This window comes from Ailuropoda melanoleuca, unplaced genomic scaffold, assembly GCF_002007445.2.
Source record: "Ailuropoda melanoleuca isolate Jingjing unplaced genomic scaffold, ASM200744v2 unplaced-scaffold11384, whole genome shotgun sequence".
Taxonomy (NCBI): domain Eukaryota; kingdom Metazoa; phylum Chordata; class Mammalia; order Carnivora; family Ursidae; genus Ailuropoda; species Ailuropoda melanoleuca.
In genome coordinates, this window is record NW_023179820.1 from 4,697,870 (window position 1) to 4,722,163 (window position 24,294).

General features: G+C 35.0%; 1 protein-coding gene across 5 annotated transcripts in view; it reads right to left on the reverse strand.

Moving 5' to 3' along the window:
* Positions 1–725: 725 nt before the first annotated feature.
* The window catches only part of PCMTD1 (protein-L-isoaspartate (D-aspartate) O-methyltransferase domain containing 1), a 62,738-nt gene continuing 39,169 nt past the window's right edge, over positions 726–24,294 (reverse strand). For 3 of the 5 annotated variants that reach the window (XM_034650169.1, XM_034650167.1, XM_034650168.1), the window contains 4 exons: positions 23,370–23,472; positions 11,679–11,850; positions 9,784–9,907; positions 726–3,328 (listed from right to left, as the gene is read on the reverse strand). In XM_034650169.1, coding sequence (XP_034506060.1) covers positions 2,964–3,328; positions 9,784–9,907; positions 11,679–11,732 — 543 coding nt within the window. In that variant the 5' untranslated portion in view covers positions 11,733–11,850; positions 23,370–23,472 and the 3' untranslated portion in view covers positions 726–2,963. Of the gene's footprint in view, positions 3,329–9,783; positions 9,908–11,678; positions 11,851–17,285; positions 17,478–23,369; positions 23,473–24,294 lie in introns of all 5 variants that reach the window. The other 2 variants (XM_034650170.1, XM_034650171.1) reach the window with 2 other exon arrangements.

Here is a 24,294-nt window from a genome sequence, read left to right on the forward strand (position 1 = left end):
AATGAGATGTCCAAATACAGATAACTGTATACAATACTTCAAGTATATATTCATGTGTGTACTGAGATTTTCTAAATTAAAAAGAAGAGAAAAAGAAAGCCAGGCTACTGGAGAACAAAATTTAATTATATGCAACTGTTTATTTAAAATAGTTTTCCAAGCCTTCCCATGATTTCACAGGCTTTCCTTCACTTTTATCCTCTCAAACAGCTAAGAACCAACATTTAACATTTTTTGTATTTTAACCATATGTATGCTATTTTAATGACATTTTTCTTTACTAAGACTAGAACCAATGTGTCAGCCCACAAGAGGTGTATATTTAAATTATCTTCTTGGTAGTAATGGTGCTGCTGAAGGTTTCTTGGATTTATCAGATGCTTGACACTATTTCAAGCCATTTCCATCTAGCTGTCTGACTTAGGAAAATCATGCTGTCTCCCTAGCCCTACTTTCTCTCTGTAAAATTAAACAAAAAACAAAAAATAAAAAATAAAAAACTAGATTAGATTATTTCTATTGTTTGATCTGGCTGCTAAAATCCCATGAATATATTCCCCATCATTTTCAATTAATTTTACTTAAACTTTACTTGCTACTTCTTTGCCTATAAAGCATAATTAACCATACTCAAGTAACCATGAATTCATTAAAAAATAAACACAAACCCAAAATATTCTTAATCATTCTAATATATTCCCATTAATAGATAAAAGGGTTTTTCACTTAAATTTTCATTTTTTATTTCTACGTCTTTATTTAAAGTCAATAATAAAGTCACAACTGTAAAATGAATGAATGCATTTAAAAACACAAAAGATACAAAATATGTAATGATCATGAAAATCTACTGTACACTTTGCTAAGGTCAACAGAATAAGAGACCATATGAACAAGCCAATCTTCAAATATATCCTTAACAAAAACTCTCTTTCAAACAGTAAAATCATCATTTAAGAATATGTATGTTTACCTAACTGGACACTAGCTCCAAAACCAACAAAGTGTGTAGAGGGCAGCCAAGGGAAGGGTGCTAGATAAAAATATGTGGGCGCTGGGCACTCGATATTAAACCTCTAAAACTAACACTTAATTTAAAATAAAATGAACATTCCTAACAGATGACAATTGTATAAAATTATTTTTTTTCCTTCACAGAAATGAGATGGGACATTTCTTAATAGTAACAGCTTAGTAATCATATAAAAAAAAAAAAATTGTGGAGACACAAGCAACTCCAAACCCAAACATCTAACCCCGGTCACTGGTATAAAACAAATACCTTCTGTGAAATTATCTTTCCCATTACTAAAATAACCTCATTTACTTAGGAGAATTCATACTTAGACTATTTCAAACACTTGTTTTTAAATATGTAGAATTACCAGAGCTGAGATTTTTGAAATCATCTATGTATTACTAATAGTTGCATCTTTCAAGAGATAATAATCCTTTTACTATATACATCAATTGGGTGTCCTTAAACATATTTGATCAACTACTTGGAATAGTGATGCTGGTGGCAGTGATACTCTCAAATTTTTCCTTTTAAAAAATACGTAATCCACGTGACACTAAGTAGTAAATATGTTACACTGTGTACTTTCTTAACAAGGAATGACTGTTTTCAGGTCCTAGTAGGAAGAAAAGAAACCAACAATGGCATCTACTACCTGTTTTATCACTGATAAGCTATAACTAATAGTCAAATGATGGATAAAGTATGTGATATTAAGAAAAAAGTGAAAATCATTATAATTTTACCAAAAAAAAAACCCAAAAAAAACAAAAAAACCCTACACACACCAAGAAGTTAAATGAGCACAACATAGGTCCCGAAGATTATACTATGATTCTGAACACAATTTTCAAAGCAAAAAGGCATCTAAATATAATCCCTGTGAATATCTCATAGACTACACAAAGATGAATTTCAAAGCAAATGTAGACTAGCTCAGTCCCACCTTGTCAAAGACAAATATTTAAATGAACTAGGAGTTCCATTTGTTAAAGTGCACCTGCTGACCAAATCTGCTCTGGTCCTGCCTCCGAGTGCAACTCAAGAAAGAGGCTATTACCCATGTTTACTCCCTACCCGTCTGTGCTGTCAACAGTCATTCGGAACAATGGATTTTCTTTTTTAAACCAAATACTTTATACAGTAGATAATAGAAAAACCAATCCTAAATATACTATCTTCTAAAATTCCAGCAAGTAGATAACCTCGTTATCTTTAAATACTGAAAATGTAAAGGGTCCACACAAATTAAGAACTGTAGTAGGTATATACTTTTTATTTAATACTCACTTGATGTGCTCTTAAAATCTCTATGAGAGAAGCAGATAGTTTCCCGTGTCTTTTGGCAATAGATTCAAAAGCAAAAGTAGCAGTGCTGTTGAATTCCACGAAACTTTTTTTTAAAGCTAAATTATTCAGTATCTGTATTGTTATTGCACTCATATATTGCCCGGAATACTACAGCAACTCAGCAATAGTGATTGCAACAAAGTAAGGTAAGTGGGTCTACACAGCATTTGATTTTCTAATTAGGTAAGAAAGTTTTCATAGAGGAAATGCAAACAACTACAATTCAAAAATCAGTATATGCTTAACAATTATTCAACCTTATACAAAATTAAATGTAAGCCTCACCACTACAAATCTGTAAGGAATCAGAAAAGGATTTACAGTACACAAATCTTGAGTATTGTTGCATTCCACTCTTGAAGTCACTCTGAGTTAAAACAGCATTTTTTCCAAGATTTAAAGAAAAATATATTTTATAAAAGGGATTCTTTTTAATTACTGAATACATCATTTTTTTATTACTAAGACAGAAACAAGTTATACTTCTTCCACTATAATTCGCTCTGATGAAAGAACTCTCTTTTAACTCCTAACAAATGCTACATTTTCAAGACTAAAGGAATAATCAGTAGGCATTCTTTCTTCTTGATCTAAGTTATTTCTCTCTAAAATATGTCAAGTAAGCCTTTAAAGATTCAGGGAGGGGTAGTTTCATGATTTTTTCTCTCAGTAAATTCTGAGGTGGCTCCTCGGGTTTCATGGCTTCGTGATCTTTCTCTTCCTCTTCTTTGTTATCTTCTTCCATTTTTTCATCCTCCTCACTGTCTAGAGGCTGAGGAATAAGCTGATTACCCACAAATACATAGGTATTAATTCTCTGTTTAACCCTCTTTCTTTTCCTTTTTGGTGGAGCCCTCTGAGGAATCCCCTTGGCCTGCATCTCATCATTTATGAAATTTCTAAGTGTACGTCGAATATAAATACGAGCCAAGTCCTGGAGATTCCTGACAGCACAGGGGGCTAAAAAAATAAAAACAAAAACAAAACACATACACATAAAACATAAAAAAGTAAAACATTATATATTGTTCATTTCTTCACAGAACAAGTATTTCTTAGCAAATGTTAGAAAACACAGAAAGTATAAAAACTCTGATTTTCATCTAACAAAGACTTCAAGATGCTTACTATTTGCCAAGCCACCATTCTAAATTCTGTGGACAGTGGAAAGTTTTCTATGTACAGATATGTGTGTCCCCATATATATATATGCATAAAAATTCTTTGAAAGAACAAGTAAGAACTTAGAAACAGGCTACATGAGAATGAAGTACTTAGGGAACAAGAAAAAAAGAGAAATTTTATACTACATATTTCTTATACTCTTTGATGTTGAAAACCATATGAGAACGATCTATTCCAAAAACTCAAATAAAGGCACTTTGAACAGCTGCCTCAGTCCAAGCTTTAAAGCTATTACTCGTGCACAAACACAAAGAGTTTTTCTCTCTAAATCAGTAAGTAGAACTGGTTCATAGGCAAAGGGCCACCATAAATCATGTTGTCAATAATCTAGTAACCCTAACACACACCACAGATTTCCTTAAGTTATTGATGTTTACTTCTATCAAACACATCACAGTTGGACCCTACCCTGTCTGTCGTTTCACTCCCATCTCCCACAGACTTATAAATGCATAAGCCCTAGAGCACACACTTTTCTTTGTAGCCTGTTCCAAGACTTTATACATAGAGAAATTAATTCTCTAGTCTAAGTTTCCATCCCTGTGGAAATAAAACTACCATCAAGGATCCCTCTCAAATGCCTTTTCTTCAAACTTTTTTCAACTCCCTACTGAAGACGGAAATAGAAAAGAATTCCAAAGAGCCAGACTGGGTATGTTTGGTTAGAAACTATTTGTTCTACTGCCTGGGCCTGCCCCCAAGTATATGAGATGGAAACTGAAACAACATGCAACAATTTGAGTTCAAGTCCTGCTTCTGCCAATGATGGAATTTTGTGAACACTGGTAAGTAAAAACATGTGAGATCTCATCCCTTATGTGTTAAAATGTGTAAAATACCACCTGCTCTGCCTACCTCCCAAAACTGTTTTAAGCTGTTTAACAGTCACTCAACACCTTTGTGTTAAACTATATGCTACCTACTATTAAAGAACTCACTTACATATAGTGGATGCTTCACACAAAGTCCTTCCTTTTATGGAGATTATATATTTGGGGGAGGGGTAGACAAAAAATAATTACGAAAAAGAGAATATGAGAAAAAACACCAATGACACAGAAAGTAACACGGGAGTACATCTACTTCTGATTGGGTTGTCCAAACCGTCTCCATGAGGAAGTCATGCCTGGCTAAGATCTAAATGATGAGGAAACAGACATGTAAATATCTTAGGGCAGATGGAAAAGCAAAGCCCTAAGAAGTAAATGAGCTTAGCATGTTCAAGGAGCTGAAAGAAGGCTAGTGTAGATGAAATTCAGAGCAGGAAGATAATGGTAAGAGGTATGATTATGGGGATCTTGCAGGCCTTGGTAAAAAAATGTGCCTTGTATTGGCCATGTCGCTACTCAAGGGTTTCTAGAGAGCAGGGTCATAATGCAATGAAAATAGCACTCAGGCTCCTTTGTGGAGTATGGATCGTAAAGAGAGGGAGCAGGAGATCAGCTGGAATACTCCAGTAACCCACTCTCATGCAGATGGGAGTAAGGGAGGGTGGCAGTAAAGTTGTAGAGAAGTGGACAGATTTGCAGCACATTTTGAAGACAGGATGGACGGGGATCGGATATAGAATTTTTGGCCCAAGCAATTAGGTAGGTGTTAATGGTCAATTATTGACATGACAAAGAGGAAGAGTAGTTTGGGGAGAAGAAAATCACAATTTTGTTCTGTGTGAAATCTGAAATGTCTGTTACATTTCCTGAATGGAGATTTCAGGAAGAAAAACAACAGTGACATACTGATCACCATTTCAGCACGTTACAGGCAATAACACACTTCACATTAAGTGAAGAAAAGGAAGTAGACAGAGGTGAAATACCCTGATCCCGGTCACAGAGGTCATAATAAGTGACATGAGTTGGGACCTGAACATGGGCGTTTAACGGCATAGTCTATATTCCTGCCTAACCACAAGCAGCTGAATCATTCCTCTGGGACTCAGGGAAAAGGTCAGGGCTGCAGACAGAAACTGGGAGCCATCACCCTCTCCCTGAGCACCTGAGAGGGAGTGTAGACACAGAAGAAAGGCCTATGCCTGAGTAAGCTCTGAAAAGGCCGGGGCGGGGAAAGCTGGTGGAGAATAAATCTATAAAAGAGTTTTGGGAATTATAAAAGAGCTAAGAAATAGAGCTATAATTAGTCTTTTCGGCTGGTCTTTATTCTTGAACCTCTCTTACATTTTTGGTACTCTCTTCTCACACCTTAATTATGTTCCTCTCTCCCAACACTGCTCTTACAAGGACATATTAGAATGATGAACCTTTCAATCCAAAACTGTCAGAATACCTGAACTTCATAAAGAACCAACCAGATCCACAATGGAAAAGATTCAGACTTCCCGTAAGTCCTAAAATAGTATCCACATGAGCTGCATTTAAGTTTTTCTGAACAATACAAAAACTTTTAGATAATTCTCAGCCCTAGCTATTCAAAAGTCCCCCATATTTTCTATTCTTTAACACCCCCTTGTTTCTAATGTTTCCAGTTATGAGATAAGAATTTAATGGACCTGGGGCGCCTGAGTGGCACAGCGGTTAAGCATCTGCCTTCGGCTCAGGGCGTGATCCCAGCGTTATGGGATCGAGCCCCACATCAGGCTTCCGCTATGAGCCTGCTTCTTCCTCTCCCACTCCCCCTGCTTGTGTTCCCTCTCTCACTGGCTGTCTCTATCTCTGTCAAATAAATAAATAAAATCTTTAAAAAAAAAAAAAAAAAGAATTTAATGGACCAGACAATGCTAATCCTGACTGCTGTTAAAATTTTATTTTGAATTAAAGCTTTCACTCCAAAATTATAATTAAGGTTATCTCTAACACACACACACACACACACATAAGCTCTATTTGTTTTCCAAAAGGTAGTCTCTATAAAGATTTCATAGAAACCTAGCAGTCAGCACTTTCATTTTTATTTATTAACAAAGATTGAAAAGGGCATTATATTTAGGTCACTCACAAAAGTGATGATTTGGGGCCATTTTTTAGCCTACAAAAACAGCGACTTCATATAGCTCAAGGTGGTTTAGTGTCACAATTTCTGAAGTTTCTTTTGTCCGTTGTGATTTATAACAATATACATTTGGCTTCCCATTCCTGACACAGAACTCTGAAAATGCTCGGATTATGTAAGTGATAAGAGCATAACAAGGTTCCTTCCAACCACACCTGACTTTATGTTAATGAGGTGACTTTTGGTAAGCCCCTGAGGATGCTGGGCTGGTTGCCAGGGGAACCAACCATGAGCTTGGAGGATTGGGACTTTCATTAGCACCGTGGGGCAGGGGAAGGAGCTGGAGGCTGAGTTAATCATGAATGGCCGTTGATTTAATCTATCAAACCTCCATAAAAAGCCTTAACTGAAAGGGTTCAGAGAGCTTCTGGGCTGATGAACATAAACCCTCCATGCATCAATTCCATCTGGTTGTTTCTGTGTTGGATCCTTTGATAATAAACCTGGTATCTAGTAAGTAAACTGTTTTCCTAGGTTCTGTGAGCCGCTCCAACAAATTTATCAAACTCTAGAAAGAGGTCATGGGAGTTTCTGATTTATAGCCAGGCGATCAGAAACACGGATGAAAACCTGTACTTGTGATTGATGTCTCCAGCTGGAGGAGGAGTGGGCAGCCTTGTGGGGCAGAGTCCTTTAACCTTTAGGGTCTATGCTAACACCAGTTAGTGTCAGAATGGAGTTAGAGCACAGGACACCTAGTTGGTGTCCACAATGAATTGGAGAATTGCTTGGTGTGGAAAAACCCACACACCTAGAATACAGAAAGAAGTATCTGATGGGTGGTGTATGGAGCTTTTTCCTGTCGCCGCTTTCTTAAGGGCCTGCCCTGAACTTAAAGCAGTTTGTATATCCCCCCAAACAAGAAAGAGGACTTTAAGCTGAATCCAAAGTAGAGATAAGTAAACCTGGGGAAAAATGATAATTACATTTACTAACCGTTTATATGGGCAATTTCATAGCTACAAAATACACTTGGCAAAAGATCTGCATGAGTTATTTTTTTTATTTTTTGCTAACATGCTTTCTTATTTTAACCCCCTATAATTAATGAAATAATGTTCTCTAAACAGAAAGCAATTTTAACAGAAGAGGAAACTTGTTCTTATTCTCCAAACATCCTATTAAATTTTGACAAATAATATTTTCAGATCATTTTTCATTCTGCGAACATTATTCATAGTGAAACTTTTATTTTTTTTACAAAATTACAATTCCTTACTCATTTTTATAAATTGCTATTGGGAGATGAGAATTTTTTCTTTTTATTATAGAAACTTTCAAGTATACACAAGGGAGTTAATAGTGTAAGGAACCCCATGTGCCGGACACTCAGCTTCAACAACTATCCCTTCTAGCTAATCTTCATTCATCAACACTGCCATTTCCTATTTTCATCCCCATCACATTATTCTGATGAAAATTTTTAGAGATCATTTCACCTGTAAATACTTTAGAGGCATGATGATATTTTTTTTTTAATTTAGGCTTGCTTCCATTTTATCCTTTTAAACCAAATTTATCCCTACTTTACATTCACAGTCATGTCGATCAACGCAATCAAGGACAGTCTTATTAACTACCTAGGCCTGTTTGTACTGACATCCTTAAACTGAGAGAGAATGAAAATTGCCTATTTATAACATATCATCATCCATGCCATTCATAACTGTGTCACTGTAAAACCACATTTACAACCTACACTCTTCTAAAGGACACTAAAGTAGGAAAGATGTCAGATAAAGAGGAATGCTCAGGCTACAACAGTGTCCATTAGAAAGAAAAACACCTAAATGGCTGATGCACAGAAATCTACAGGGGCCTCTGTAAAGACACTCTGTACCCTTACAGGTACACATCATGCTAATGGTTAAGTTAGGCCATTGTCAAGACCAAACAGTGTCACAGAACTGTTTTCATCACTTCTCTTTATGACTCTCTAACCAGTTATGACAGGTTAAAGAAAATTGTCATAAATAACCTGTAATTCTAACATTTGGAAAACAGGAGAAAATAGTTGAACATGCAGACCTAAGCCATTTTCCCCCACCTACTTTGGTAAGTGATAAAACTGGCATTTCAATTCCTAGCTATCTCCCTGCCAAATCCATCTCTCCATTGGTTAAGAACCTGAACAGGGAAAAAGAGGCCACAAAAATCACAAAGCCCAAAAGAGGGTAAAATGAAATGAAAATAAAATTAACTATAAAGCCAGGTTCCTTTGAAATAAATTCATTTAAAAAACAAATTAAAGGAAGAAGTCTACCATGGTAAAGTTCATTTTTGGTACAGAACTTTATTTACTGATTTCCAAAATACTACAATTAATACTACCCTTACCTCTTTTTCATCTTTCAGCGGCAGTAAGTGAATCACTGTCTTCTCCTTGAAATACTGCTTTTTTCTTGGTTTCCAACACAAACACCTTATCTCTCTCCTCACTATCCCCCAAGTGCTCTCATCTATTCTTATACCTTAAAATGCCATTTTTACATTGAGGATTCTTAATTTATACCTCCCTCATTCAGTAAGCTTATACCTACTCGACTACATGACCTGTGCATGCAAACAGAGAACTCAAACATGGCCAGAATAAAATATCTACTGTTCCTACACCTATTTCCAAACTATTCCATTGCCAGTCTTGCCAACAACAATATATGGTACCATCACTCAGCTAGCTATTCAAGGCAAAACTTTACATACCCTTTCTTCCTCTACCACCATCTTTCATGTAGTCTACTACTTTTCTACCTTCAAACAACTCTGTCCACACCAACACTGATTTTCCCTTTGGGTGTAAGAAAAGTCTTGTATAATCTATCTTCTACACCCTAGCCAATGAGCTTCAACTACCCTGAAACTTATTCCTGGTCTTGGAACAACCAAGCTCTTTTCAGGCCAAATAAAGGCTTTTGTGTTTGCTGTCCTTCTTTATAGAAAATGCCAACAAATTTAATATAGTTAATAAACTCACAACTATAATTAATAAATTCATGTTTTCTTTGACCTGCCCCTCCTTTTCATATGTCCATGAAGGCAGCTAACAGCGTCTGGTACAAGGTAGGGGCTTTAACCCACCTCCATAAAAAAGTTGAATAAATCTACTGAATACATTACCGCCTATTTATTTAATTTTTCATAATTATATAGTCCATTAAATCCCAAGCATAAGAGTTAAACAATCTAAGTCACATTTCAGTCAGAAAGGACCAACAGTTACTTACGGAGTCCTACAGAATCTGGTTTGCCGTTATCATTCTTACTTGGTTGTACAAGTGGAGCAAATGAAACAGCAAGGATGTTTTTACTTTCCCAAGTGTTTTGTCCAGTTCGCATAATTTGTGTTAACTATTTAGAAGAAAAAACAGAAACAAAATCTTAACCCTGGAAATATGCTTGCCTTACAGTCACAATTTTGTTTTAGCGGAATAAATGCCAGCGGTTGCTATAATCACTTGTATTTGAATGCAACCACATTACTTTCATTTAAATACTTACCATAAAATAATATAGAAAGAATGACAAATATTTACAGCTCAAGAAAGATTAGTCCGTGTAAATAAAATATCCAAATATAGTCAAGTGACTCATCATGTTATATTTGGGCTGATAGCTTCTCGGGTCTTATTTCAATTCACACCTGCCAGTGGCTCCCAAAATATATGTCTCACATAGGTTCAGTTGCTTGGTTAAAGCACTAAATTAATAAAATGATGTTCTGATTTCTGTACCAAAGAGTCAACTTCATGGTCTTCTATGATGGTAATAAAATGCAGATTCTAATTCTAATCCCAAATTAGTATTTCACAAATAAATGTAATTAATCACAAGTGGATTAGAAATTTTACCTACCCAGCAAAAACCCATCCCCAGTCCTTGGAAAAAAATATTAGCTCAGTACATGGCTTGATCAAGTTGAATTCATATCTTCAATTTCTATTATAAAAATCAGCACATTATATTTGACATTAGCATAATAGTACATAATTAATATTTAATAAAATACCAATGGGAAGCCATATCTTAAATGTTTGAAAATGTATCTTTAACAGAAACAGAAGATTGCTCATCTGGGAGTCTAAACTGTGGAAGCATTCAAGTAACAGGATTTTTCTAGAATGTTTTTTAATGACTGTTTTTATATTATGTCTTTTTAATAACTGACAAACAATTTGCCACAGAGCACAGTGCATGGTAATGGTGAAATCTACTGAGCTGCAAATAACATGCTGTGATGTTAAGGGACCCCCTAGGATTACAAACTCCAAAATGATCAGGCAAGGTCCCAGTTGTCTTATACAATTTATCTTCTACTGTATAAAACACAAGGCATTTTAAACATCTCAAACTTAGGCTAATATGAATATTAAATATTTTTTTGAAATGCATTTTTATACATTTTTGAAGTAATTTCCTTTTGAAAGATCCACCCATTTTCTAAATACATCAGTATTTCACGTATTTAATATACCTAATAATTCTAAACCAGGGCAGGCAAATTGCTGGAAAACATTTTCAAATGAGTCTATGTAGAACTAAATGAAGATTTAAAAATTTACTTGTTTCTTTAATGGATTTAAACAGAAATCCCAAATTTTCTTTTTTATATGTTCAAAGAACTAAAGAATGTTGGAAATTGAGCAGATAGGAGATCATCACATTCAATTAAAAAGCTCCAGGTAGCATCGAGCTTTGCGTCGGAATCCGGGGATGTACTGTATGGTGACTAACATAATGTAATAAAAAATCATTAAAAAAAATAATAATAAAAAAAAATAAATAAGTAAAAAAAAAAAAAAAAAAAAAAAAAAAAAAAAAAAAAAAAAAAAAAAAAAAAAAAGAAGCTCCAGGTAAAGAAACTGTAGTAAGGAAATGACTTGGCAAACACCACACAGGGAGTAGCTAAGCTCTGGTGAAAGACCAAATCTCTTCAAATCTTAAAAAGGATTTCTTCTATATTTCCTTCTGTTTGATAATTAAGAATCCATCTCAAGTTTTTTTTTTTTTAAATATAGATAGATCCATAAAGCGTACTTCTCTAAAAATTACAACCTACTTCTCACCAATTATATTTCCCACCCTAAATTACTGTGTTTAAGCAAAGGACAGGAGAAGTTACCTGATCTTCTATAGGCATGACTAGAATGCCTCCAACTTTCAGTAATATTTTCATGTAGTTTTCATGGTCTTTCTGGACACCAGCTCCACAATAAATTCGATCATACTGATGACTGTCAGATGCTATCTGGAGGCAATTACCAACCACAAATGCAGGTTCACAGAACTCAAATCTGCATGAAAAAACAAATATATTTTAATTCATTTAAACAAAAGATTAGATCTAAAAAATTTACATAATTCAGTTCTTTGAAATAGTGAACACTGTTACCAAAATTAATTTTAGGATAAAATATCATGAAATCTGATTTCAATATCATATTTATGAAGTTTAACTGATCAAATATATTGTTTTATCATCAATGATATAGCTTACATGTTATCAAAACTGTAACCTATTTTTTGCCATACTGAAATCTCAGGGCTTAAAAAATGAACATAATGAAAAGCCCCTCATGATACCAATCTTGTGATGCCCCACAAATGATACACGGTAAGGATAAGAATCACAAGGGTCAAGCAAACAAGAAAAGGTTCACCTTCCATTCCACTGCCCTTTCCAAAAAGAGCTGACGGGCCAGTAACAAGGGCAAGGGCTCATGCAGTATTCATCTCTGTTTGATTTTTTTGCTATGGCTAACAGTGGAAAGCTTTGTCAGGAAAAAACACCAGTGTCCTGATCACATACCTTAGCAACCACTAAGATTAGGGAGACTTTCCTAGTAGATTTTAGCAGGGCTGTGTTACAGGACTGTTACAGGATGTTACTGCTGCTTTGGCCCCTGTGATCTCCCTATGCAACAAAAGGAGATATGGTTTCAAAGCAAAGGTATCTATCTTATCCAGGGCGCTTGTTCCTGGTTACAGTGTTGGTTCATGGTATATAGTTATGTTTTTACAAACTACCCTATTTAGACTTCTACTTTATTCCTTAAGTTTTAACAAATTGGAAAACAGTTTCTAACATATAACATTAATTGAAACCCCAATGCACTAATAAAACATGTAATCTTTTAAAAAACTAATTCATGGAATATCCTTTTACTTTTAAGTTGATTAAAGTTAATATGGCACACAGCAAAATCACGCTATTATTTGAGGATGAAATAATTTATCTTGAAAGTTTCAGCATGCAGTGAAAAATGACACTGATTGAATTACAACCACTTCTACTTTGTAAAACATATCCTGTCCTTTAGTAATTAATAGACTTATTACATAACAAGTTTCCATTAAAATTCACTGAAATACAAGGCACATTATCTTCATTAATATTCAAAGAAGAGTTTACCAGAATTATTCCCTGTCTTCAGTATCCTGTCTTCTTAGTGGAGGGGCCAGGGGTAGGGTGGGAAGGGTTAAGGGGTTGGGGTGGGGTGAGTCATCAGCTTATACTCTCTTTTCCACACCCCCACACTAAGGTAGTCCATGTCCCATTATTTCTTTCACTGTAACTGCCTCCTTGCTGCTCACACTTTGCAGGACTCTCTTCCATCACTTTGTTCCCTACTGCACAGGATAGGGTGAAGTTCCCCTAGAGTAGTACCACATGGGGCTCTTTATGACCCTACAATCAGGCTGTTCTGCCAGATTCATTTCCTGGCTCTTCCTCTCCAGCATCCCCCATACTATGCTGTAGCCAGATTGAATTACAGTCGACCCTTGAACAAGGCAGAGGTTAAGGGTGCTGACCTCCTCCCTCGAACATCTGAGTATAACCTATGACTCCCCCAAAACTTAACTAGTAACCTACTGTTGACCTTACTGATAACTAAACAATTCACTAACACATACTTAGTATAATATATGTATCATATACATACTGTAATCTTACAATAAAGTAAGCTAAAGAAAACATTTTTAAAAATAAGAGAAAACATATTTATAGTACTGTACCATAAAAAAATCTGCATTTAACCTGTCCTGCACAAGTTTAAACCCATGTTGTTCAAGGGTCAACTGTGTGTGCTCCTAGTTGCTTAGTGGAACTATTACAAAATGATTTGGAACTCTGTATCTGTGTATATGTTGTTCCTTTGACTGAAATACCCTTCCCTCTCTTCTTCCCTTGATAAATGCCTACTATCACTTCAAGATACAGTTCAAATAGCAGTTTTAGTAAGGAAAACCTACCCAACTCTATTTTAACAGTATCTCATTCTACTTGGATAGTACACAGGAAGTGTAAACTTACCTAGGTTGGGGACCACGCTTAAATTCCTTTTAAACTCAAGACTATGGTACAACCTATGATTGTCTAAAATATGGCCAAAATATAACTTCTTGAGGTTTTAACTAATAAGATAATGTGGATCATGTGGTTTAATCATTCCACCAAATTCACAGTAAGCATTCTTTGAAATGAAAAAGTTAGACTATTTTCAATGAAGTCTATCTAAAAATATTTATTCTTATAAAAATTTATCTTAAATAATTTAATTTTATAATAATTTAAGTCAGTCTTCTTTTCAGGATGAATATGAGCAAGTAATTTATATTTTAAAAATTAAATTATTAAAACCTCTTTTATCAAGTCTGTTAAATCAACTCAAAAATTCACTTACGGTTTTAAAAGCTTTCTACTTGTTAAAAATAAATGATAGCCTACAGAACTATTACCTAGGACAACACCACTGCAAGTAAACAATTTACAATTAAAACCACTTCACAGATTAGTGATACTTTATACATCCTCATCCCAGCAAAATTAATTAGAAAGAATTTACTGCCTGATTTTAAAATTAAATGTGTGATTCTGGTCAAATTTCTTTCTACTACTACTACCAAGCACAATTCACTAAATATTATTTACTGAACACCAATTGTGTATTAAGATTGAAAATACAATGGGAAACACTCATGCCTACATCTAGTAGAAGAGATGCGCATCAAAGAATCACAGCAGTAAGGATTTATAACTATGATAAATGCTCCAAAGGAAAGGAACAGGATTCCATAAGACTGAGGGTGAAAGGAAATGGACAGATCTAGGAAATCAGAGAAAGGTTCCCTGAGAAAAGTCAAGCTGTGATCTGAAAGATGAGATAGGACAATGTAAAGCCACATGGTAGCCAAGATGGTAGTCACTAGCCACGTGTGGATTTTGAGCCTTTTAAACGCAGCTAGTCCAAATCAAAATGTACTGTAAGGATAAAATTCACATGGGACTTCAAAGATTTAGTCCAAAATAAAAGATAGCCCCATATTTCCTTTACATTTATGTGTGCAGGGGTGGGTGAGTGTGTGTGTGTGTGTGTGTTTCAAAAGCCACATAAACTGAAGGTACTAAACAAATACCCTGCTACTTATCACCTGTAACTAAGAGCTGCAAATACTTTCTCCTTAACACAATCTCCCCTTTGAAACATTCTCCTGGTTTTCCTGCTATTTCTGTGAATATTTCTTCTGAATTTTAAACGTATCTCCATCACCTATTATAGTCCTCAAAATACATTTACTGACTGAACCATATAAAAAACAAATGTTTCGTCAACTTTGAACATGAACCCCAAAAAATCTCAGGACTAGAAGAGAAATTTGCCCAGAAAGTTAACAGAAAAAGTATGTGTCTATGACACTTTCTACATCAAAATGATGGTTCTTGTTTTACTAAATTAATCACTATAAAAAGCCATAACTTCATCCTCTTAGAGAATAGTTTTTCTCAAAATGCAGCCAAAAAAAAAAAAAAAAAAGCAAAACTCAAATAATTAAAAAAAAATCTTTGTCTTTAGTGAATAAATCAACTGTCCTATAACTGAAAGGCACTTTTTTTGGGCCTTCCCAAAGATCTTAAATAAGCCACCATAATTTTAGGAAACAACGTAATGCTTTCTATCCCCTGTAATGCAGATCAAAACAAGTATATTTTCTTCCACTCAGGGAGTAATACAAAGGACCATTATACTGAAAATCAGATCTCTAAATCTATCAATTTCTACTAACGCAAATGGAATATATATTTCTAACAAATACATATGGGATCTTTACACTTTCATTTAACATAGTCAAATTAATTTCCTTTAACAGAACACTCAAATCTGAAAAGTTAATTGAACTTGAGATGTTCCAAAGGACTGGACTATTTCTAGACACAAAATAGTAAAACTTCAAGGATGTAAGTAATATTGGGGACAACAATGTCTATTTTTAAATGTCGGCACATTTAACATCTAGAACATAGTAGAAAATTCATATGCCAAACACATCCCAAAACACTGTAACACTACCAATTTAGTGGTTATTAAGTAAAACATGTACCAGAAATAGTATCCTATCTGGGGATTCTTTATTGTAACTATGGCTTGATCTTTTCTACCAGTAATACATGAATCCTTCACATTAGTAAGGAACACAAAACAATTCTCAAATTGCATATTATTTTATATATATGTTTTACACACACACACGCACACACACACACACACACACACACACACATAAATAAATGGGTAATGGATTATCTTTCCTAATAAAGGCCTTAGAGATGACCTTTAGGATTTCTAACTAGGTACATTGTTGAGGATCTTACTTAGGTATTTTGTTTTCTAATATTAAAACTATGGCTTATTTTTATAATAACATTTCACATACCAATTCCAGGGCTAACAATATTTTTTGAGAAAGTCTATGATTAAAAATGTTTAGGCCAATGTTTATGGACATGCTCTCCTACCCGTGTCAGATCACGCTCATGCCAATATTTACAATGAACTAAACAACTGACTGGAGACATGGATGATGGCTACTGTGTTATCAGAGTAAATTACAATTCCTACTCAGTCTTCCAATTAGACAGGTAAATAAAGAAAACATTTTCTTCCACAGGCTTTCACTATCTTCTGAAAGCTGCATCTCACCTAGGTTTCCACAAACCTCTACAGAGGCAAAGGACATATTTTAAACCACAAATACAACTTGTATATAATCTGGAAGACTTCAGCAATAAACTACCCAGAAGTTTTCAGTTTATTACAAAATAATACTACACTATTTATATATCTGTACATAAAATCTAGGTTAAAAATAGTGAAAAAGAAAATCCAAATTCCATTTTTTTACATCAACCACATACTATACAAAACCTGAGGGGGAGGGGAAGGCAAGAGGTGTACCAAAATGGCATTTCCTATGTGGTTATCATTTTATTCATAGAAGTATGATTCACGTGTGCTTGACCTAATTTTTATTCTTAATTTAGGAAAGTTCATTAAAATTTTACGTCTGTTAGCAAAATGAAAAGTAGCTATCATTTTTATTCTTTGAAGGAAATTTCCAAAACACAATTTCCCAGATGGAGATAACTCACACTCCTAAATTACACTGAATTATACCTAACAATATAAGTTATCTGTATATGAAACAAACAGTTCTGAAATGTGTGTAATAACTACAAATTGATTCACATTAGACTTATATAATCGTTTATTGATTTAAATCTGAAAATCTAGTAACTGTTTTTAGACTCTCATGCAGAGGGAAAAATACTTGGCACACTCTTACTAAAATGTACACTGGAAATCACTTGTGGAAAAATATAGAGCACATATTATCTTGGTTTACAACATGAACACTTGCCCAAAATAACACCGGGATTCTCATCACTTACCTTAGCAGTGGTTTTCTTTATAGGTGCATGTTGGAATATCTTCGTCTGGAGACGGACAGATGAATTCCTTCACAGCAGGGACCTTGCCAACTTGCCCATATAATTCTTTTGATAAGCTGCTAGGAGATCAGGGTGACCTAGCCTTGCCCTGCAGCTTCCCTCTTAGACGGATAGTCTAGGTCTAGGAGCTGACTGAGAGTAGAAAAAACAACATTCCCCTTCAATACACTGTTGAAGCGGGGGCTGACAATTTGCACACCTAGTTTATCATGTGCCACAGGACGCTGTCATTGAAAATTTAGACAATTATTCCAATGGAATAAAGGATTTCAAGGTCATAGGAGAGAATCCTACCTTGTACTCATATCTCATCCAAAATAATCTGCCAAACGAATCACAGAAACCTCTTTTTCTTAAAACACTTTGTCAAAATACACATTTTGGGTTTTAAGAGCTATGACTACTTAGTTAAAACAAGACAAAACTTCAAAACTTTTCACTGGGAAGAAAATCCAGGGAAACATTATCTCTTGATCTCCAAAAGCAGTTATACCATTCAAAAACTCTTACAGTCAATAATTAAGCTACTGAATAAAGTAAAATTCAAAAAATTGAAGACTTTACCTTTTCAAGTGTTTTCCCTTCCACTGCACCAAACTCATCTCAGAATAATTCAAGCATTATTTAAAGCAAAGTGTTAAGAGTAAGTACATACAGTGTTCTTCCATTGAATGAAGCTTTAGGAAAATCCATAGGATCAAAAACAATCTCTAAATACTTTATAGGAAATGTGCAGGTACATCACATAGAAGTGAGCCTTCAGTACTTCAACAATAATTTCTTCTCCTAACAATATGTTTGAAGCCATCCAATTTTTCCCCATGCCATTTCTCATTGATGTTAAAATATGTAAGTGATAGATAGCCATGATGGCTATTCTCAAGCATTTCTGTTATCACCATTTGAATGTTTGTCAGGATTAAAAACTGTTCACAACCTGTAGCAACTGTTATAAAACTACCATCTGAACATTACTGGCATATCAAAACATTCAAATATCTGAGAAATATTTTGAAATAATGTTGAATATGTATTTGTAGATAGCAAAACTACTTCAAGTATGCCATAATTCTCGTAAAGATGAAGCAGGATTACTCTAGAGAAAAGCTGACAGGATATAGAAGCATTTCATTTTTCCAATGCAAATCAAATCACATGAAAAATGAATCTATAATTAAAGACAAACTTAGGCCACTAGATACTGCCATAACCCATTAAATAAATTTTCTAAAATACAAAAGACTGTATTAACTCTGCACTTAACTTAAAACTTATACCTCAACTAAAACTGAGGACTGCATTGCCTCTCCCAGGCATCTCTGCCCTCAAAAGTAACTCATACCATAGGTGAGTTTCATTAATGAACACGGTAGGTATGCTTTGCAATAACAATGCTATGGTGCATTTAACCATGTTAACAGCATTCCTTAATTCTAACCTGAAGGCAGTAGATGATGAAAAAGTAAGTGCTGCTTCAACTTTTTAAATCTGGGGCTAAGCTGTTTGACAGTAATTCATGGGTAGCGGCTTACTGCTGAGAAGAAATATTGGAATAAATCAGTGTTTACATCATCATAGCTAAATCAGAACTAAATAAAAAGGCTGGCTTAATGAGGTCACAGCCTGTCTATTCCTCAGTTTTCCCACCTGGGCAATGTGGACACAAATACTGCCTCTAGAGCTGTGGACTAAGCACTTAGAAGGACGGTACATGGTACTTAATGAACGGACAATACATATTAGGTGCTATTATTTTTTATTATCTCATTACTGTTTTCAGTACTCCTATCATGACTCATTTGTATGACAAACTAAATAGAAACAATAGTCCTCCCCATTCAAAAAGAATGAAAATCTTCAAGTAAATCAGACCACACTGCACTCATTTGGCTACTGATGTTAGAATATTTCCAAAGTCAGCTATGGTATACTTGAAACGGAGGGGAAATAGGATGGATGGACTAAGCTGTTGTAAGGAAATGGCACATTCCACAGCATGCATTCCAGAGGGCTAAGTCAACCTCACGCACATGTACACACAGAAGTACATAAACACTGCTATAAACAAATGCTATACCAATTACCAACGCATTTGCAAAGTACTTACAGGGAAAAGGTTTACAATTCAGGCTACTTTAACTGACTTATTGTTCCAAGTTACTATAACTGGAGAGATTATTATGCTTACTGTTCAAGCACAGATGCTCATTATAATTTGACCTTCTCCAAACTTCTTCCCTCATGAAAGCCAGACACCTAAGGGCCTTTAAAACCTAGGCCCAAAAACTTATCTAGATCAGAGTGGCTAAAATAAAAGTGTGGTAAAGAGTTTGTGTGAAGGGGCGCCTGGGTGGCTCAGTCGTTAAGCGTCTGCCTTCGGCTCAGGGCGTGATCCCAGGGTCCTGGGATCGAGCCCCATGTCAGGCTCCCTGCTCTGCTGGGAGCCTGCTTCTTCCTCTCCCACTCCCCCTGCTTGTGTTCCCTCTCTCGCTGGCTGTCTCTCTCTGTCAAATAAATAAANCTTAAAAAAAAAAAAAAAAAAAAAAAAGAGCTTGTGTGAAGAGCAGAATGGGGCAGCAAACAGGCCAAATCCAGCCTGCTGCATGTTTCTGTAAATAAAGTATTACTAGAATCCCCCTGCCCGTTTCCTTTCATGGTGTCTAAGGCTGCTTCTGCAGTACAATGGCACAGCTGAGCAGCTGCTACACAGATCATTCAGCCCAGGAAGCCCAAAATAGTTACTACTAGGTCCTTTACTGGAAAAGTTTTGCCCATGTTTAGGAGGACCTTTGAAATTAAATGTCAGTTTTATAAGCGAATTTCAGAGAATCTGGAAATACCACAGGTACAGCAGAGGGATAAACCACACCAGAGAGCATACAGTAAACAGGGAGTAGCCTCTCCAAATTATTTCCTTTGCTGATACAGGAGTAAGGCATGGAAAGAAAAGTAAAGTACATACATTATAATAAAGATTCTTTCTTCTAAAAGAAGAAATACTACTTTCAAGACTCAGGAACCAAGCTTGCTTTATAAAGCACACACAAAAACACACATCTGTATTTTTTAAAAGGTCACCTTACCTTATGTATTTTAAGGTTGAGTAGTTTATAGATTCTTTCCCACCTACTATATTTAGAGTCCATTATGATCTCCAATAGATATATAAGATGCAATTTAAATCATAAGTGACATAACTACACTTTTGAAAAAAGAACTGACTGGAAAGATCCAAACAAACAGGACAAGTAAGATTGGAAAAGTATTAGGTTTTAGCTATCCATCCTCCGTGTTACACATAATCAAGGATAACCTGGTACTAAGAAATACAAAAATAGCAATCAATTTAACACAGTTACTTTATATTTTGTTAATTTAATTATGTATTTTGATAACCTGTATACAATTAAATATAATGAAACTGCTTGGAAATGGGATTTTTAAAATCACTTTGTTCCGCAAGTTTTTCAAATTCAAAAACTTCACTATGAATAGAAATATCATCCACAAACATCAAGAAAAATTGCAAAGAAATCGTCAAAACACAAGATAGAAAGAAAACTACTATACCTTTAGAATTTCTATCACCAAAACCAAATAATATAAAGACCAAAAAAGGAGCCCAATGAGTTGCACATCGACTTTACTAAGCTTCCAGCTATTCACTACTTAATGCAAAATGAAACATTTTCCCAGGATTACTACTTTTTGTATGCAAGATACTTTTATAATCTGAAAAATTTAACCAATACTTCAGAACACTACTGAAAACCAGAACAGATAACATTTCCCAAACTAATTTTTTTCAGACTAGTTTACTAATGTCTGAATCTGTTTTAAAAATAAACACTTCAGAAACAACTATATTATAAAGTCTGACTGATTATTTTAACTAAAATAACAAGACCGCTGAAAATTATAAAGAAACATTTAGATCAGTCACGTCACCATATTTTATGATTCACCATTTTATGAATAAATCTGTATAATAGAGTAACAACAAAACTCAAGAAATACAAGGAAATCTAACCATTTTACAATTCCATGGAAACAAGTTTAGAAAATTTTTTTAAATTGAGACACAAATATGTACAGGTTTCAAACTTACTGGTTATGGATCATTTAGTATTTAAATTACATCAACATAGAAAAGGTTTGAATAATGACATATTTTACTGTTTCCCAGGACCATGCCCACCTGCCAGCCATAAACTTGAGCTCCACAGATATTTGTATAGAGGTGCTTCAGTGAGTCAAGGCTCACCCTTGAGCGTGTTCTGCATGAAATGTATTACTATCTAATATATAACAGACCTTATGACAGACCTTAAACACTGGCTTTCACTAATAGCACTTCTATATTTTCTGTGTTCAAATGTATTCATAAAGTCTTCATGTGTACACTGTTTCAACATCAAACACATACAACAGGAATACAATAAATTAATAAAATTCTATAGCTCTAATAAACAATATAGAAAATATTCATTCCGTATCTTAAGCATTTAACATGCTACAAATCATCAGACAGACAGAAACACTAGACACAAAACAATGGTAAAAACTGAATCCCAACTTCTTGTAAAGTAACTTAGGCTAGAAACTATTTTATTTCTGTCAAACAATATATTATTCTTGGAAAGAGAATATGAACCAACACGGTAAGCACTTAAAAAATGATGCAAAATGTGAATTAAATTTTAATTATTTATAAAGACAAGCATAAATAAGATAAAGGATGGTGTTCAGCAAGTTGATGCAGAAAATTCACATAGCTTGCTCAAATACATTGAATTAATTATAGAACAAAATAAACCTGAACATTTTCCAACTCTCTCAAGCCTGCCTTACTGAGGTCTTTAATAACCAATTACAATCACACCTATACACAAGACCTCCCCCTTCCCTCTATAACACTGAGGATTTTGCAGCAGTTTTCTGTTCTTCAACCAATCAAGCACCACTTGCCAGAGGACAGACACACACCAGCAAAGGCAAGGGGAGTAAAAGCAAAGGCAAGGGGAGGGAGAGAAAGGGCAGAGAAGGGGAGGAAAAGGAAAATATACTCCAGCAGACGTTCACAGGGCCTTCTCTGCTTCCTTCATGGCACTGTCTCAAGACTAAGACTCTCTGGGAAAAAGCCCTCAGCTCTGATTCAGACCCCCAAGTTCCTCACCTCCATGGTCATGGCCAGGGTCTAGAGATGAGTGAGGAAGACCCACTCCCAACAAGCCAAGCTGGAACTCTGGTTTTGTATTAAAACTTCGCTATATAAGGTGACTGAGTTCTAAGCTAGTGCTCTAAGATTTTAAAGCTTTCTTTAAAATATGACTAGTTCAGAGACATAAATACCCTCAAATTTTACATAATCTCTCAGAGTTCATGAATTTAACATAAGACACCCTGCCTCATAGTTCTGTCATTGCTGAATTTTAGGAACATTACATACCAAGACGACTCCCCTGCCAGGCTAAGGACCAAAGTCTGCGCAGTATTTTTTCTAAGGCAAAGTAAGAATTGAAAACAATGGTTTTCTAAAGAAATTGTTCAAACACAATCCTATCACAAGGTAATTGAATGTTTTCAAGAAAGTCCTTTGTATGCTAACAGGTATCACCCTTATTTTATAAATAAAGAGGGCAGGTCTATTAAATTACCACTCCGAAGGCATAAAACCAGTTCCAGAACAGAATTCTCTAATGCCAAGCATCTTTACATTCTATTTTCAGAAAAGGTACTTGTATGATATTTAATGAAACATTACCCTACTATCACTAATAGAGTGATAGTAATACAGAATTATAAGTTATTTGTAATTTACTACAGACTTCCATAAAACAAAAATTATAGCACCAAATAATTTCTCTAAATTAATTTCTTCCGTCATTTTATACCACACTGATTTTTGTTGCATTCAACTGAGCAATTCAGGATCAATAAACTAATAGCACTGAGGAACAGACATGTCATATGTATCTACTCATCAACTGCTTCCAAACCAAAACTATAGATATGAATACTTACTTATCAAAGCTATCACTATTTTTGATGAAGCTCTCCAGTTTTTCCTTGGCATATTCCACCACATCTGAATGAAGCTCAATCCCATGATTTATTCCAAAAGGACCTGCAATTGTAGCAGCAGCATTTTTATAAAATATATATATTAATAATATGTCTTCACAGAGCTCTTTTAATTTTTGCTCACTTATCTATCACAGGAGCATTTAAAAGCTTAAACATGTGCACATCTGCTAGCCAGATTTAAAAACCTAAATGGAAATCTCACTATTTACATGGTTTTAACTAAAAAAAGAAGAAAAGAAAAACAGAAAGGCTGGAGTAGCTTATCTGTCAGTACAATACTGACAAAGAAATAATCATATTCCTATATGAAGTTTAAGTTCTTTACCATTTTCATTTATCATTTCAAAGAATGTTGTAATTCTAAAATACCTGAAACCATGGGCTAATAACATAGATGCTATATAAATATCCCACGCCACCCTACTATATGCTAAATTCCTGGAGGGCCAAGACAACATTCTATGCCTTTTGGAGCTCCCCATGTCTAGCAGAATGCGGCCATCAAGACATTTCATTGCAGAGCTGATCTAACTCTGCTGTTCCAGCATACTTCACCCTTCACTTAGTATTTCTTTTTACCCGTAGCCATGGATAAGTGACATCATAGGAATGAGGAAAAGGAGAGAGAGCCCAGGAGATGGTGGTCGGATCGTACCCTGGTATACTCACTGAGAATACAACCAACAGGATTCACATTTCTTAAAGCTACTGTGCATTACTGCCTGGCCCGTGATGCACATGAAAGTAACACAGCATCTCATCTAGTGAGGCTAGATGCTTTTGAACTTCCAAAACCGAGCCAAACAGCGTTTTCCACGCTACGTTTTTGTTATATTTTTATTTTGAAATTGGCCTCCTAGGA